The sequence below is a fragment of the Phyllostomus discolor genome, chromosome 5 (genome assembly GCF_004126475.2).
Source record: "Phyllostomus discolor isolate MPI-MPIP mPhyDis1 chromosome 5, mPhyDis1.pri.v3, whole genome shotgun sequence".
Lineage (NCBI taxonomy): Eukaryota > Metazoa > Chordata > Mammalia > Chiroptera > Phyllostomidae > Phyllostomus > Phyllostomus discolor.
In genome coordinates, this window is record NC_040907.2 from 2751318 (window position 1) to 2766308 (window position 14991).

Below are 14991 nucleotides of genomic sequence, written 5' to 3' on the forward strand. Positions count from 1 at the left end.
ACATCAACGCACGACTGCGTCTCTCACAGAAGCACTTCCTGAGGTAAGAAGGCGGAGCCCACGAGGGGGACGTGAGGCTGAGCAGGGAGGGACTCCGGACAGCGATGGCGCGGCCGCCTCCTGCACCCCCTCCTGCTCCTCCTCCTGCTCCTCCTGCTGCTGCTGCTCCCCCTCCTCCTGCTCCTGCTCCTCCTGCTGCTCCCCCTCCTGCTGCTGCTGCTCCCCCTACTCCTGCTGCTCGCCCTCCCCCTGCTCCTCCTTCTCCCCCTGCTCCTGCTGCCCCTCCTGCTCCCCCTCCTCTTCCTCCTCCTCCTTCCACTCCCCCTCCTCCTCGTGCCCCTCCTCCTGCTCCTCATCCTCCTCCTCCTGCTCCCCCCACTCCTCCTGCTCCTCCTGTTCCTCCTCCTGATCCCACTCCCCCTGCTCCTCCTGCTGCTCCCCCTCCTCCTGCTTCTCCCCCTCCTGCCCTTCCTCCTGCTCCTTCTCCCCCTGCTCCTCCCCCTCCTGCTTCTCCCCCTCCTGCCCTTCCTCCTGCTCCTCCTGCCCTTCCTTCTCCCCTGCGCCTTCCTCCTGCTTCTCCCCCTTCTTGCCCTTCCTCCTGCTCCTCCTGCTCCTCCTCCTGCTCCTGCCCTTCCTCCTGCTCCTTCTCCCCCTGCTCCTCCCCCTCCTGCTTCTCCCCCTCCTGCCCTTCCTCCTGCTCCTCCTCCTGCTCCTTCTCCCCCCGCGCCTCCTCCTCCTGCTTCTCCCCCTTCTGCCCTTCCTCCTGCTCCTCCTGCTTCTCCCCCTCCTGCCCTTCCTCCTGCTCCTTCTCCCCCTGCTCCTCTTCCTCCTGCTCCTCCTCCTCCTCCTCCTGCTCCAGCTCCTGCCCCTGCTACTCCTCCTCCTGCTCCTCCTGCTCCCCCTCCTCCTGCTCCTCCTTCTCCCCCTGCTCCTCTTCCTCCTGCTCCCCCCACTCCTCCTGCTGCTCCTGCTCTTCCTCCTGCTGCTCCTGCCCCCCCTCTTCTTCCTCCTCCTCCTCCCCCTCCCCCTGTCCCTCCTCCTCTTGCCCCTCCTCCTGCTCCTCCTTCTCCCCCTGCTCCTCCTCCTCCTGCTCCCCCCACTCCTCCTGCTGCTCCTGCCCCCCCTCCTCTTCCTCCTCCTCCTGCTCCTCCCCCTCCCCCTGCCCCTCCTCCTCCTGCTCCTTCTCCCCCTGCTCCCCCTGCTCTTACTCCGCCCTCCTCCTCTTCCTCCTGCTCCTCCTGCTGCTCCTGCTCTTCCTCCTGCTGCTCCTGCCCCCCCTCTTCTTCCTCCTCCTCCTCCCCCTCCCCCTGTCCCTCCTCCTCCTGCTCCCCCTCCTCCTCCTGCTCCTTCTCCCCCTGCTCCCCCTGCTCTTACTCCTCCCTCCTCCTCTTCCTCCTGCTCCCCCCACTCCTCCTGCTCCCCCCCCCCACGACCAGGCTGTTTGCTGAGAGGTGCTGACCACAGCCCGCTGGTACTCGCCTGCCCAACGGACCCCAATTCCTATGAGGCAGGACCGTGAACCAACAAGTGGAGAAAACGAGGCAGCCCTTACCCGTGTCCCCGTGAGCTGGAAGGAGGCCAGGTACGTGCTGCAGCCCGGACACCAGGAGGTTCTCGGGCAGGAGGTGGAAGGCGGGCTCCAGGGCCGGGTGCGGCCGCAGGGTGCACTGCAGGCTGCAGTTCTCGATCACGGTCATGTGCTTGTTTTCTGGGGGAGAAAGCGCCTCCGTGAGGGCCGGAGCCAAAGGCTCCTCCGTCAAATCAGCCGACACAACCGAGACCCTCAGACCTGAGTGGACACCACAAACAGGTTAACGTGTTTTTCTAGGGAGACAGAGGGGTTACCCTGTCGTTCAGCAAAGAATGGGGGGTGGGGGGGAATCTCTAGTAACTTTCTCTGGTAAAACTGCAAGGAAGAGATGCCTGTGTTTAACGCGACGGAACAACCCGTCCCCGGCTCGCACCTCCCCCAGGGCGGGAGGCCCTTCCCAGGCTTCAGCCAGCGGGGCCTCCCCCGGCCACAGCACCGGTGTCCACGGAGCCCCATAGGCAGCAAGACCGGGCCTGGGAATGGGGCCCCCGAGACAGAGCCCTGTGCACAAGGGTGGCCAGTTTCTTCTGGGGGAGGGGGAGGACTCGGCCGATCGACCTGCATAACACATGCAGAGCAGATCCGAACCCCAAGGACAGCTCTGACAAGGCGCTGGGAAAAGTGGGGGAGGGAAAGGTCCCGGAGGGAGCGCAGACCGAAGGAGCTCAGACCCAGCGCGCCAGGGAGAAAGAGGGAACGGTTCTACCAGCAGGGCCTTGGCGCAGGGAGGGGCAGACCCCAGGAGCGCAGGGCCTTGGGGCTGAGACATTCCCACCAAATGGTTGATTGTACTTGGGCTTGATTTCCTCCACTGACAGGGGCCTCACCACCTCCTGAACACACTATGTGATTCTCAAGAAAAGAGCTAAAGGTGACCTACTGCGTTCATCAGAAAAAGAAATTAATGAAAACTGTATCGTGATGACCTCACCATCCCAAACACGGGCTCTGCTCACTTTAAAACGTTAGATGCCCCCTAAGGCCCTTCCCGACGACCTCTGTGGAGGGCACGCAGGGGAAACGCTGCGGAATCCCGACCGCACAGCCCTGCCTGGGACCCAGCTGACCCGTGGGCGGGAGGTTGCCTGGGAGACCACCCGCACCCCTCTGAAGGGCAGCATGGCGCCAGCCCGCACTCTTGTCCAGCACGGCCCTCGTGTCCCTGCGGGGCCTGAGTCCGTCCCGCACAGCCACCCCCCACCCAATGCCGCACAGCCGTGAAGGGAGGGAGGGGCTGTCTACACCTGACATGACGCGTTCTCGAAGACAAATCGTTATGGGGGCAGGCAAGGGCCAGCGCCACAAGTAAAAGGAGCCGTGTGCCCACAACTAAAAACAGGACTGGGCACCCCAAAAGGACCCACGGAACTCAGAGAGGGTCACCCGGGTGCAGGTGAAGGAGCGCCCTCCCTCTGACCGTTTCTCTACTCCCCCGTGCTCGCTGAACCCTGAACCGTGTGAGTGTCTCACCCACTCGAGAAAACACCACGCACTTCTGGAAACCACAGCTGAGGAGGTACGCTCACGGCCGGTGGCCGGTCCTCCCCGGGCTTCCCTGCGCAGGCACGGCCCCCCAGACATCCCGACGGCACCCGAAACCACAGACTCAAGGCCAGCATGGCGTGCACGCCACCTAACGGTCCTGACTCTAGGGAGGCCCCAGCGGAGAAAACGCCGGCCAGGTGACAGTTAAATTCAACTGAGAAGTAACCTAACAGCTAATCTTCATCAATAAAGTTAAGTTTCTGCCTGTTTGAAAATTCAGGGGGAAGTGTAGGCGATGGGGCCTGGTTGGACCCTTTCAACGCGGACTCCGTGACGAACAACACTCCAAAGTCACGGGACCCAGGCGGCGTCTCCGAGAGAGAGGAAGCCCCGCTCCCTCACAGACCCGCCTGCCACCACGTGGCCGCCCACCCCTGGCACAGTCGGCACGGGCCTCGCGCAGCCTCGGGAGGGGCCGGTGGTCCACCCCCACGTCCACAGGCTGCCCCTCATGCCCACCCTCCCTGTGGCCATGGCCAGGGGACCTGCACGTCCCTCCCAGCTGGCGCCACCCCTGGGCCTCCTGGGAGACAGGAGCCCGGCGCCCCCACGCTGTGGCGGGTGTCCCTGCGGAGAGATGGCCCTTCGGTCAGGCGCAGCAAGGGCCTGGCCGTGTCGGAGATGACTGATGGACTTCAAAGTCAGCGGCCTTCTGTGACAGCCGGTGGCAGTGCCCAACAGTAGCTACCCTCGGGAGTGGGCACAGCTGTCACCCTAGAGGCAAGGAAGCCACCAGCCCTCCCACCGGGCAACTCCCACGAGGCCCCACCCGTCCTGGGGCCACCCCCCCAAAGCCACGCCCTCCTGGCAGGCCAGCCGTCCCATTAGGTCAAAAGCCCAAGCCCACGGCACATCGCACCCAGCGGCGTCCACTGGGGGAGCTCGGGGACAGAAGCAGAAGGGGACGGCGCTCGGGGGGGCCTGGCGACGGGCAGTCTCTCACGTTCCACGGGGTCCTGCAGCAGCGGGTGCAGCAGGGCTCGGGGGGTGCCATGGTACAGCCTCAGCCTGCAAAACAAGGCCCAGGCGTGTGTCAGCGGTGGCCCCGGCTCTGGCCTCTCTCTTCAACGTCAGGGAAGGAGAGCTGTTCCGGGAAGGAGAGCGTGGGGGGCCCGACCCCCACACCACCCAGAGCTTGCCCAGCGCTGCCCGACCTCGGCCCTGCAGAACACAGACCCTGGGGAGGCACCAGCCCCCAGCACCCCCAGCACTGCCTGGGCGCACCCGAGATCCTGGGCCCCAGGGAGCAACGCCCGGGAAATGACTGCACTGTCCCTGGAGAGAAAGAGACGGAGCAGTTTCCACAGCTGTCTCTCCGGAGCAGTGGCTCCCTGCCCACGTGCTTCTGTCCCCCCCACCCCGGGGGACACCCGGTAATGCCTGCAGACACGTCTGGCTGTCACCAGGGGAGAGACGCTCCCAGCACCCAGTGGGTGGAGGCCAAGGACACTGCTGGGCAGCCCCCACAGCCGACACTGTCTGGCCCAAAACGTCGGGGTGCCAAGCTGGGAGGGCCGGTCCAGAGTGACAATGGGATCTCAGCTGTGCTGAGATGGCTGCAAAGCAGCAACACGCCCGGGCACCGTCACGGACACGCAGCAGGTGCCGCTGGGGGCGGGGCTTCCCAGTGCGGCCAACGACCGGCGGCTCGGTCAGCACGGGAAACGCCGGGGAGGCCCGCGGACGGGGCGGGGGAGGGGGGCAGAGGCGGGCACCGTTTGTCCTGGGACGCAGACGAGGGGGACTCCGGCTTGTTGCTGAAGATGCGAAGAATTCCGAAGCCACACGACAGAGCCTGGAGGGTCCCATCCCGTTTCTTGCCTCCGGCGACCACTTCCACCACGGCCACGATGTTCGGGTGGTTCAAGGGCGTGTGAAAATACAGGGGCTGCGAACAGAGGTGGGGAGCGAGGTGAGAGGCCGGACGCCGCCACCGCCCGCAGAGCGGGACCCGGAGGGGACACGGCTGTGCCCCTGGCCATCGCCACGGAAACGCCACACACGGCCGGGCGGAGCACCACCAGGGAAGAGAACGGGCACAGAAAAGGGACGCCCTCGGGGCCACGGCCTCTCACCCCGAGTGCCCAACACCCGGGACACCAGGCTGCTGGCTTCGGCTCTGGAAGGAAGAGGCCGGGGAGGGGGCAGGCACCGCACCCCTGGCAGGACCCCGGAGATGGCGGGGAAGACGGACCAAGTCCCCGCAGACGCAGCCGCTGAGCCAGCTGTGACCCTCGCCGTACCAACCGCAGGCGCACCCTGCCAGTGTCGGCTCCAAACCCTGTCTCATGGGGTGCTGTCATGAGCGTGCGTCTGAGCTAGTTCTGTATAAGCGGGGTCCGCAGGGTTCCGGAGGTGCTATGCAATCACCTCCAGGTCAGACACCAGCTAACGCCTTTTTACGACCAAAACTGCGTTGAGATCACTTTCTCAGCAGACTGCTGGGAACCTCCGCCCAGCAGACAGTATCCAAACGGCCTGGGAAAGGGCGCCACCGGGACCTCCCCGTTCTGGCGGCATGAACGGAGGGGGGCGGCCTCCAGCGGGGGCTCTCGGGCGCCCAGCGAGCGAGGACTCGGGATGGTCCCACCCGCTGCCCCGGCTCCATCGGGGAGAGAAACTCCTCCCCCTGCTGCTGTGTTCTTCCTACTGCGTGAAACCCACCGCAGTTGGTTGTATTTAAAACTAACAAATGTCACAGGCGCAAGAGAGAGAGACCGAGGCTGTGAATCAGCAGGGAACGCGCGTCTTGGGAGCTCAGCGTCAGCCCTGGTTGGACTCCGTGTGTCCCGGCGCCAGCGAGCGAGCCGGGGTCACCGGCTGCACACAGAGACCGCCGCCCCCACGGGGCAGAAAGCGGTGAGGCGGGCCCGGGCGGGGCCCCGCGGGTGATTTAAACGTGGAATAATCCCCTGCTAACGAGCCATTAGCACGGGGACACCCAGGAAATGCTCGCTGTAATCACAGACTGTCAGCCCGGCATAACAGAGAGACGCATTAAAACATCGGCCGTGAGGTATAAATCGTTATTCTATTATCTTTTATTGCAAAATGATGAAATAATGACCACTTACAGCTGACAGGTGGTTGGACCAAGAGAGAATTATGTCCCTGTTCCCAGGCCTGGAGAACTGGCTGCAAAGCCTCACCGGACAGTGGAGTGTGTCATTTGCTCACCTTGCACGCTCGTGCCTGTGCACATGGAGTTTATGGACGCTGCTGCCCCTGCTCCTTTCCGCAGAGGGACGGGCATTTTACACCGTGAAGCGGCGTCCCCACGATCCCACAGTCAGAGGTCACCGGGGAGGTGCTCTGCCTGCAGGCGGGGCACAGCCTCTCCGGCGTGTCCCAAGTGCCATTCGTGGCTCCCACCCCTCCCTCCCGCCCACCCCTGGAGGTAACTGCCCTGAGACAGAACGAGCAGGGCAGAGCCCGGGGGGTCCGGCTCAAGGGGGCTCTGCTCCCAGCGGGACAGCGGCCACCGGAAGCGCGGCACGTGGAAAGAAGACTCGAGGTCACAGGGTCACCCTGGTCGGTCAGGACAGAAGCTCTTTCCCGCACATCACTCTCCGACCCTCCGGGCCGGGAGCCGCACCCTGTGAGAGAGACCCCGAGGATCTCGGGGAACACAAGCCAGCCCCAAGAAGGCCCAAGGTCAAAGGCAGAGGCGAGGTCAGGGAGACACGACATGCAAGCCCTGCTCAGGACCGACCATTCAGAGGCTCCGGGGAGGTGAAAGTTGTCTGGGGAGGAAAACACACCGCGACCCCCTAGCCGCCACCCACCTCCACTGCCCCCCCCGGCCCCCCGTCCTCTTCCACCACCTGCCAGAGGGTCCTCGGGAGGCTGACCTGGCACCCGGGCGCCCTGCCCACCTCACAGCACGCACGGGGGCTCGACCAAATCCCCGACAGCGCTCAGCGGGGCAAAACCTGCACACCAGCCCCTCAGCCTGGGGACAGTTCATTACTGCCGTGCCTCGTGCCTGGAGGGCAGATCCTACCTGTCAGCCGACAGGATGGGGTTCGAGGTTTGAGCAGAGCCCATCGCCTTACCTCGAGAGCAGGCCCCTTAAGAAGGGGGGCCCCCCGTCAGCCCGCACCACACCTCACTCAACCACACGCGACAAGTCTCCGCCCGGGCAGGACACACGGGTCAATAAATCACTAAAATGCTCACGTCTCACCATCCTCGTCTTCAAACACACGGACGCTGCTTTGCCTCGGGGCCAGGCTGCCGTTTCCCACACCCGCGCCAGGACCGAACCCGGCGGGCTGCGGTGCTCGCCTGCAGCTGCACTGCCCTGGGCCACGCCAGCGACACGCCGCGCCTCAGTCCCCGCAGGAGACGCCGTGGGCGAGAGGGCCGGGGAGAGAGGAGCCGGCACTGAGCTGCTGGGGCCTCCCCCAGTGTGTTCCCCACGAGCCTGTGACAGAGCATCTCCGGGAAGGCAGGCAACTCACAGGCACTCGCTGTGGCTCCCGTCTGCCTGCTGACTCGGCTTCCACGTGAGGCTCCGACGGCTCCCAGGACGGAGACACAACCCACCCCGGGACGGCAGCCTGGCCCTCAGGGGGGACAGGGCTGCTCCAGGCGGCTGGAGGGCTCCCTGCCGTGTCACAGGGTCACCCTGAAACTCCCTTCAGCCCCGCTTTGAAGGAGAAATGACATGGCTCTCGTTGACAAGGGAGGACATTCGCACTAGGGTCTCTTGGCGGGGGCTCTGGGCAGCGGAAGCAACCAAGCACCGTGTCTGAGGAGGGCAGCGGAGTGGCCTGCTGCCCGAGCAAGGCCGGGCTGCCGCAGGCCCGGGGAGGGAGGGAGGGCCTCCAGTCCGGGTCTCGGTGGTCTGCGGAGAGCAAGAGCCGCGAGGGTCCCCGCCCAGTCGCCCTCGTGAAATGAAGCAGGAAAAATGAGCCCGTCGCCGCAAGGCTGAGCGTGGTGAGTTGGGGAAAGAATTTAAGGGAGAATTACATCTGTTTCAGAAAGAAAATGTAGAAACTGCACGGTGTGGCCTCCCAGATTATTCTGTAAAGACTTTTATTTATTTATTTTGTAGAGGTGGGAAGGGAAGGAGAGAGGGAGAGAAACATCGATGTGGGGTTGCCGTTCGCACGCCCCCTACTGGGGAGATGGCCAGCGACACCGGCATGTGCCCTGACGGAGAATAGAACCGGTGACCCTTTGAGTCACAGGCCAGCACACACCAGCCAGGACCAGATTATCTTTTCAGAAGACCCTGTCTGAGAGGCCGAGGACCCATGAGCCACCCAGACAGGGTGAAGGGAGGGGGACCCAAGAGTCGGCTCTGAACTGAGGGGGGCCTGGGGCGGCCGGCTGGGCTCCGGAGTCGGGCCGCGCCCGGAACTCACCACTGAGAAGCCCCCAGCCCCGGGTCAAGGCCAGATTTCTCCTTTCAGAGTAACGAAAGAGCAACTCTCTTCCATTCCCTTCCCAAAAAAGGGATACATCCTTTCAACCCCCTGACAACTCAGGAAAACCCAGTGAGTGCACCGCAGGACGGTGGATCAACCCGTGTTTAGCTGGACGGGCATGCGGCGTCCCAGCGTGGCCCCTGCAACCAGCAGCGGTGACCTCCAATCCGACCACCCCACGCTGACCGGTAAAGCCAGAAGAAGTGCATAGGCGACCCATGAAATCAGAAAGCGATCCCCACCAAATTCCCGAGTCCCCTCTACCTCCACGGGGGGCAGGCAGAGCACCCCCAGATGACGCAGCCAGGCAAGCAGCACCCCGCCCCCACCTACTGGCGCCACCAGGGGCAGCCCCCAACTGTGCTAACGTGCACACACGCACGAGTGTACGCACACACGGCGAAGGGGATTTGTCTGGAGCCACGTGCGTGAACTTGCACAAAACCTGTTTTTCGGTATTCTGAGCGTCGAGGGGAGGAGAGGAAGGGCTGGGGACACGGGACGCTGCTCGGCAGCCCAGGCTCACTCCCGGCCGGGCTCGCTCCCGGCGCACCAGCAGCCTCTGCTGCCCGCCGAGGGCACAGCAGCTGGGGCGCAGCGGCTTGCTCCCAGCGCCCTCTGCTCACCCCGCAGCACCCGGCTGCGTCCTCCTCCCCAGCAAGCCCGAGACCGAGGGGAGGACACGGAGGGGGTGGGGGCTGCTCTCAGACCGGCAGCAACCGCAAAGCATCCCCGTGGGGATCTCGGAGCACAGCCCTGTCCCGAGACACGGGGAGCACTCTGCCCCACAGACATGTGGGGTCAGGAGGCCACAGGACAACCCTGCAGTCACAGCACGGGCTGTGGAGCTGGCCACCAGGTCCACCCGCTCGCACGCCCGCGTGGCTTCATGACCCACGCTGCTGGGTTTCTCTTTAAGGAGGGGACATAACACCGACCTCCAGAGGAGGGTGCTGGGGACAAAATGACATAAACGTGCTGTGGGCCACGGCCTGGCCTGTGGGACTCTCCGGGAGAGGACAGCGATGTCACCACCACCGTCCTCAGCCACCGACGAGCCGTCTCGGCGCCCGGCTTCCTTGGGCCTCACGGTGCACGTGGGAAACGGACATCCCAACAGCCGGCCCCAGGAGGCCCAGGAGGCCCCTCTAGGGCGACAGAGGCTGAGCCCAGGCCAGGTTACCAGTGACACCAGGGCCTTGGCCAGGGCCAACGAACCGTTTCCTGTCCCAAGCGAGCGCGGGCGACGTGTCCCTGTGCCGAGCCAGCGCCGAGGAGCTGCCCGCGGTGCGCAGGAGAATCACGGCACAAACCTCTCTCTGGGGCAGGGCGGGGCACAGAGACATTTAAGAGGCATCTGCACCAGCCGTCGGACAACCTTCACATCAGGCACACTTGCGGTCCCCTGGACACACACTTGACCGTGGCCTGACTTCATCCTCCGGCCCCCTGGGCGCTGCCTCCGGCTCCTGCCTGCTACATTAGGGCACCTGCGGGCACCCGCCCGCCCGCCACACGGCCCTGACTCCACGTGACTCGGCACGTCCCTGGTCAGCCCCCGCGACTTCACAAGGGGGCCAGGACACTCCCCGGCAGGAAAGGGGCACCTCGGGCACAGCGACATCTCCAAGGACGGCTAGGGTCACTGCCACCTTCATTAGCCAGACTGTCACAACCACAGGTCTCCACAGGCCTCACTGTGTACACAAGATCAAATGGACACGGCACAGCCCTCCCAGTACCTGGGACCATCGCCCACAGCCCTGCTGCGTCGGGAGCCCACTTCGACCCCCGGCTCCCCCACGCACGCCTGCCGCCCCCTCTCTCCTCCCCTGTAGGCCCAGCTTAACGTCGGCTCCCCAGAGGGCCCCCCCCACATCAGCCCCCTGAGCAGGCCTCCCTCCAGAACCGCAACACACTGGTCTCCGTCCGAGAACAGGCCCCACCTGCCCATCCTCTGCCGCCTGCTGGTGGGCGTCGTCCCGACAGACCGCAGGCCCCGCACAGCGAGCACCACGTGCACCCCGCCCGCCACCCCGCCGCCACCGGCACGGCGGCCTGACTCGGCGGGCCCGCAGGAAGGCTGTGGGCAGGGGCAGCTGAACAAGGACAGAGGACGCCCACCCACAGGGCGGCCAGACGCAGAGCCACACTCGCCGGGTCCCACCGCCAGCAACGTCCACGCGACCGCCCAGTCCAGAGGCAGAGGGCGTGGGTCCGAGGCCAGGCTCCGCCACCTGCTACCTGGGCAGCTCACTTGACTCCTAAGTCTCAATGTCCTCACCCTAAAAGAAAGGTCCCCTGCCAGCTGAAGAGACACAGGTGGGCACAGAGCCCAGAGCCACGGCCCGATGGGGCAGAAGGCTGTGGTCCGTCCAAGCCCGGGGCTCCGGCCGGGCTGCCCGGGGCTCCGGCTGAGCTGCCCGGGGCTTGGCCCCACAGTTCCCACTGCCAGGCCGAAGGCAGGCCGTGCTGAGCTGTGCGCAAGGCCACCTCTTGCAAACGACCTGGCTCAGAAATAACCAGGAAATCAGATTACCTGGGTTTTTAAATTGTTCCAATAAGGGCAGAAAGAAAGGGAAGGAAGGAAGAAGGAGGAGGGGACCCCAGAGCAAAAACAGGTAATCAAATGAGATCCAGAATTTCCTAACTTTCTTCCAAGCACTCCGAGGTCCCTTGAAGGTGACAAGACCCCATGTGCCCCCCCCCCCACACACACGGCTGCAACCGGAGCAGTGCACATGCACCTGTTTAGGGCACATAGCCGCCCCACGAGATCTTGTTTGGAAACGCATGCCCGCCCTGTGACCCACGACAGGACGCTGGCTCGGAGGCTCAGTGGCATCCGCAGGGCCTGTGTCCCCAGTCCAGGGCCCTGCGCGCCTGCTGCCCACCCACCTCATTGAAGACGATCCTGGGCGGCTGCCTGGAGAGCGGCTCCACGGGCCTCCCCGCGCTCCTCCACGTCCTCCCGAAGAAGTGTCGGTAGGTGATGTCGAAGAGAGACACGCGAAGGTGGCAGCCCACCTCTGACAGCACCTCCAGCACTCCCTGAAAGACAGAAAGGGTCTGCCCTGAGGGCTTCTCAGTGTCACGAGCCACCCCGCGGTTGCTGGTGCCCATGCCGGTAGAACCCGCCGGGTAGCCTCCACCCACATTCAGGGATTGACCTCCTTCCCAGGAACTGCCTCTCGGAACAAGCGTCCCTGGGAACGAACGTGGGCTTGGGACTCGCCCAGGGCCGAGGAGGCACAAGAGACTGGGGCTGCAGACACAGATGCAGCTGACTCCTTGTGGACCCAAAGGAGAAGTCCAGGCGACATCACATGAGCCCCTGGATCAAGCCACACCTGAAGCTTGTCACCACGGGTTTGTCTGTTGTGTGAATTAATCGCTTATGGCTAGCTTCAGCTGTTCTGGACGGGTGTTTTATCACGTACAACCAAGTGAAGGCTTCCTGACACGACCGCAAACTCTAGGCCCTCAGCACGCCAGGATTTCTCTCGGGACGGTGTTGGCCAAGGAGAGGTGGCTCTTCAGGGCTGAGAAGGCGCGGCTGCAGCTGCAGACAAAGCGGCCGAGGGCTGTAAAGACAGGTCCGGTCCCAGAGCCCCACGCTGGCAATGTGTGGTCCTCAGTCCTTGCACAACTGGTGTGTCACTCGCCCTCACTCACTGGTTTCTGCTCGCGGACTCGCTCCTCCCTCCTTCCCCTTTCCTGTAGTTCCCTTCCTTCCTTTAATCTAGATTCCTAAGGTAAAAGCAGAGGTCCCTGACTTTATGCCTTTTTTCGTTTCAATCAGCCATATAAAGCTGCAAGTTTCCCTCAAAGGACCGCGTTAGCTGCACCCCACATGTCTGGGTGTGTTCCTGCATCACTCGGCTCCAATCCTGTTAGAATTTCTCTGTGAAGACGTCTTTGGGTCCAGGGGGTCAGTTCGCAGTGTTAAGTTCCTAGTATCAGAAGACTGTCTAGCTACCTTATTGTTACGATTTCTAAATTAATAGCACATTAGTCGGTGAACACATTCTTTATCAGTTCAATCCTTTTAAATCTCCTGAGACTTATTTTCACGGCCGAGCGTACGGCCCATCTTGCTGAATGTCCCGCATACACTTGGGGACCATGGGGCCTCTACCTGTCGGGCCAGCGTTTCGGAGATGACCGTCAGGTCGAGGTGGCTGAGGGTGCTGTTCAGATCTCCCAAATCCCTATGATTCGTTTTGGTCCACTGAGAGAAGAGAACTTAGCGTCCCCAGTGATGACGGTGATCCGAACTCAGTTCCCTTCACTCTCCCCAGCTGAGCTGCTCGTACTTGGACATCACGCCGTCGGGTGGCGTGCACGGGCTGCCGCAGGGGACTGCCACGTGGTGGGAGGCTGGCTCCCGGCCTGGCCCCTGGGGGGCGTCCGGGAACTCAGATTTCGGGAGGGTTCCCACCGCCCCCACTGATAAGCGTGGCGACTGCGCTAACCTGGTTCTGCAAAGTGGTTTCTGCGGAGCCCCTGCGTTGCTCTAGGAGTCCACAGTTCTGGCAGAGGCTGGGCAGACACGGAGGTGCCCGTGGGACCAGTCCCGAAACACCCTGAGTTTTTCAGAGGCCCCGCGCCTGAGTCTCCCGTGAGCTTCCTTGGTTGGCAACATTTCCTGGGCATCGTCACAGCTCATAGCCAGGGGACTGAGTGCACCCTGTGGGACCCCAGGGGCACAGGACCCGTGACGCTCACGCCCTCGCCCCCAGGCTACCCCCACACCTCTCCCTCGGCTCCCCTTGCTCTGCACCCTCCACCGCGGTAAGCCTCTGCTGTGGAGACGACCGTCGGCTGAGCCGCGCCGAGCTCTCCCTGCCCATCACCACACGGGGGCGCTGTGGGAGGCCTGGCGCAGACGCAGACGCACGCAGGACTCCCCGTCTGCCGCCGTGCCGCCCCCCCCCCCCCCCCCCCCCCCGCGTCGCTACGGAGCCTCTCTCCAGCTCAGGCGACACTGCTGGCCTCGCAGTCAACTGTGTCTGAAGCCGCGGAAGCCGCCACGCTGCCTGACGCCCAGTGTTCACGCGGCCCACCCTTCCCTCTCACGCTTGTGGTTCCCGTCTTCACGCGTCAAGTGTGCTTTCTTATCGACGACCTACGCAGGGTCTTAGGTGGTGATTTTTAACGTGATTTGGGGTCAAGAGACATGCGTGTCCACGTGAAAAAAAAAACAATGCGAGTGAAGCTATTTACGGCGGTGGCGTCTGCGAGGGCGGGTGACTGGGAGGAGCCCCAGTGCGCACCGGCGCGGCCCGGAGAGCTAGACGGTCGGCCCTGCATCCAAGGAGATCCGTGCTGTCTTAAGAAAGAATAAGAAACTCTGCAAGCAGTGACATGGCCAAACTGTAAGACACGTCGTGAAGAGTATCCCCTGTAAAGCAAGGTGACACAGGTGTAGCTACGGGTCGCATTTGCTTAGAATTTCTGGGAAGTCACACAAATGACAGGGCACGCTGGCCGTATCTGGGGGGGACACTGGGTGCCTCGGGGACCCTGGGATGATCCGCTGTCCTCTGTACCTTTGGAAACTCTGAACTACGGGGATTATCTTTCCAAAGATAAATAAATAAAATGAAAAGGGAAGACCAATAAATTTCCCCTCATGAAATGCCTAGGGACAGGGAGACCGCCGTCCCCTCGCTAGTGAGCTCCCGGGAGACAGGGGCCAGTGCCCCCGCTGGACACCGGCCGGCCGGCCAGAGCTGTGTTGCCGGGGCAACAACTGCGCTCCCCCAGACTCTGCCCCCTCCTCTGGGAAACGGGGTGCTGGTGGTCCCTACTTCCCAGCACGCCTGTGAGGACCAAGTGACTGAGCACAAGCCGGGACCTGAGCAGGGACGCCGTGACAGCAGGAGCAGCCACAGGCCCTAACTCGGCGGCCAGCGCACCGTGAGGGCTCAACCCAGGTCCGGAGCTGCGTCACATAGGGCGTGAGTGACTCAACAACAGGGCGTTCCCCACAGACCCAGTGCCCCGATGACTCTGAGGCCTAGAGAGTCGCTCCACTGATGTTAAAACAGGACAGTCCTGCCCTGGCTGGCGTAGCTCAGCAGACTGACCACAGGCTGTGAACCAAAACATTGCAGGTTCGATTCCCAGTCAGGGTACATGCCTGGGTTGCAGGCCACGGCCCCCAGCAACCGCACGTGGATGTTTCTCTCTCTATCTCCCTCCATTCCCTCTCTAAAAATAAATAAATAAAATCTTTAAAAAAGGAAAAAAAAACAAGACAATCCTGCACAGCTAAACCCACTAGGCGGCCACATGTCCTCACGGGCAGGCCTGGACCCTTCCCGTCCATCCCTACGGGCCTCACTGGGACCACCCCACCCGCGGGGTCCTGTGGGCAGTGCAGGTGCCCTGCGGCTGAAGGCACAGGTGGAGGCG

The 14991-nt window shown here is 63.5% G+C and overlaps 1 protein-coding gene across 3 annotated transcripts in view; it reads right to left on the reverse strand.

Annotated features, from left to right (window-relative positions):
* Nucleotides 1–14991, reverse strand: part of NPHP4 (nephrocystin 4) — a 65488-nt gene that overhangs the window by 49879 nt on the left and 618 nt on the right. For 2 of the 3 annotated variants that reach the window (XM_036025225.1, XM_028511538.2), the window contains exons 2-5: nucleotides 11470–11622; nucleotides 4852–5024; nucleotides 4080–4144; nucleotides 1553–1708 (exon numbers count right to left, since the gene is read on the reverse strand). In XM_036025225.1, the coding sequence (XP_035881118.1) occupies nucleotides 1553–1708; nucleotides 4080–4144; nucleotides 4852–5024; nucleotides 11470–11622 (547 nt within the window). Of the gene's footprint in view, nucleotides 1–1552; nucleotides 1709–4079; nucleotides 4145–4851; nucleotides 5025–11469; nucleotides 11623–14991 lie in introns of those variants that run through there. The other variant, XM_036025226.1, reaches the window with a different exon arrangement.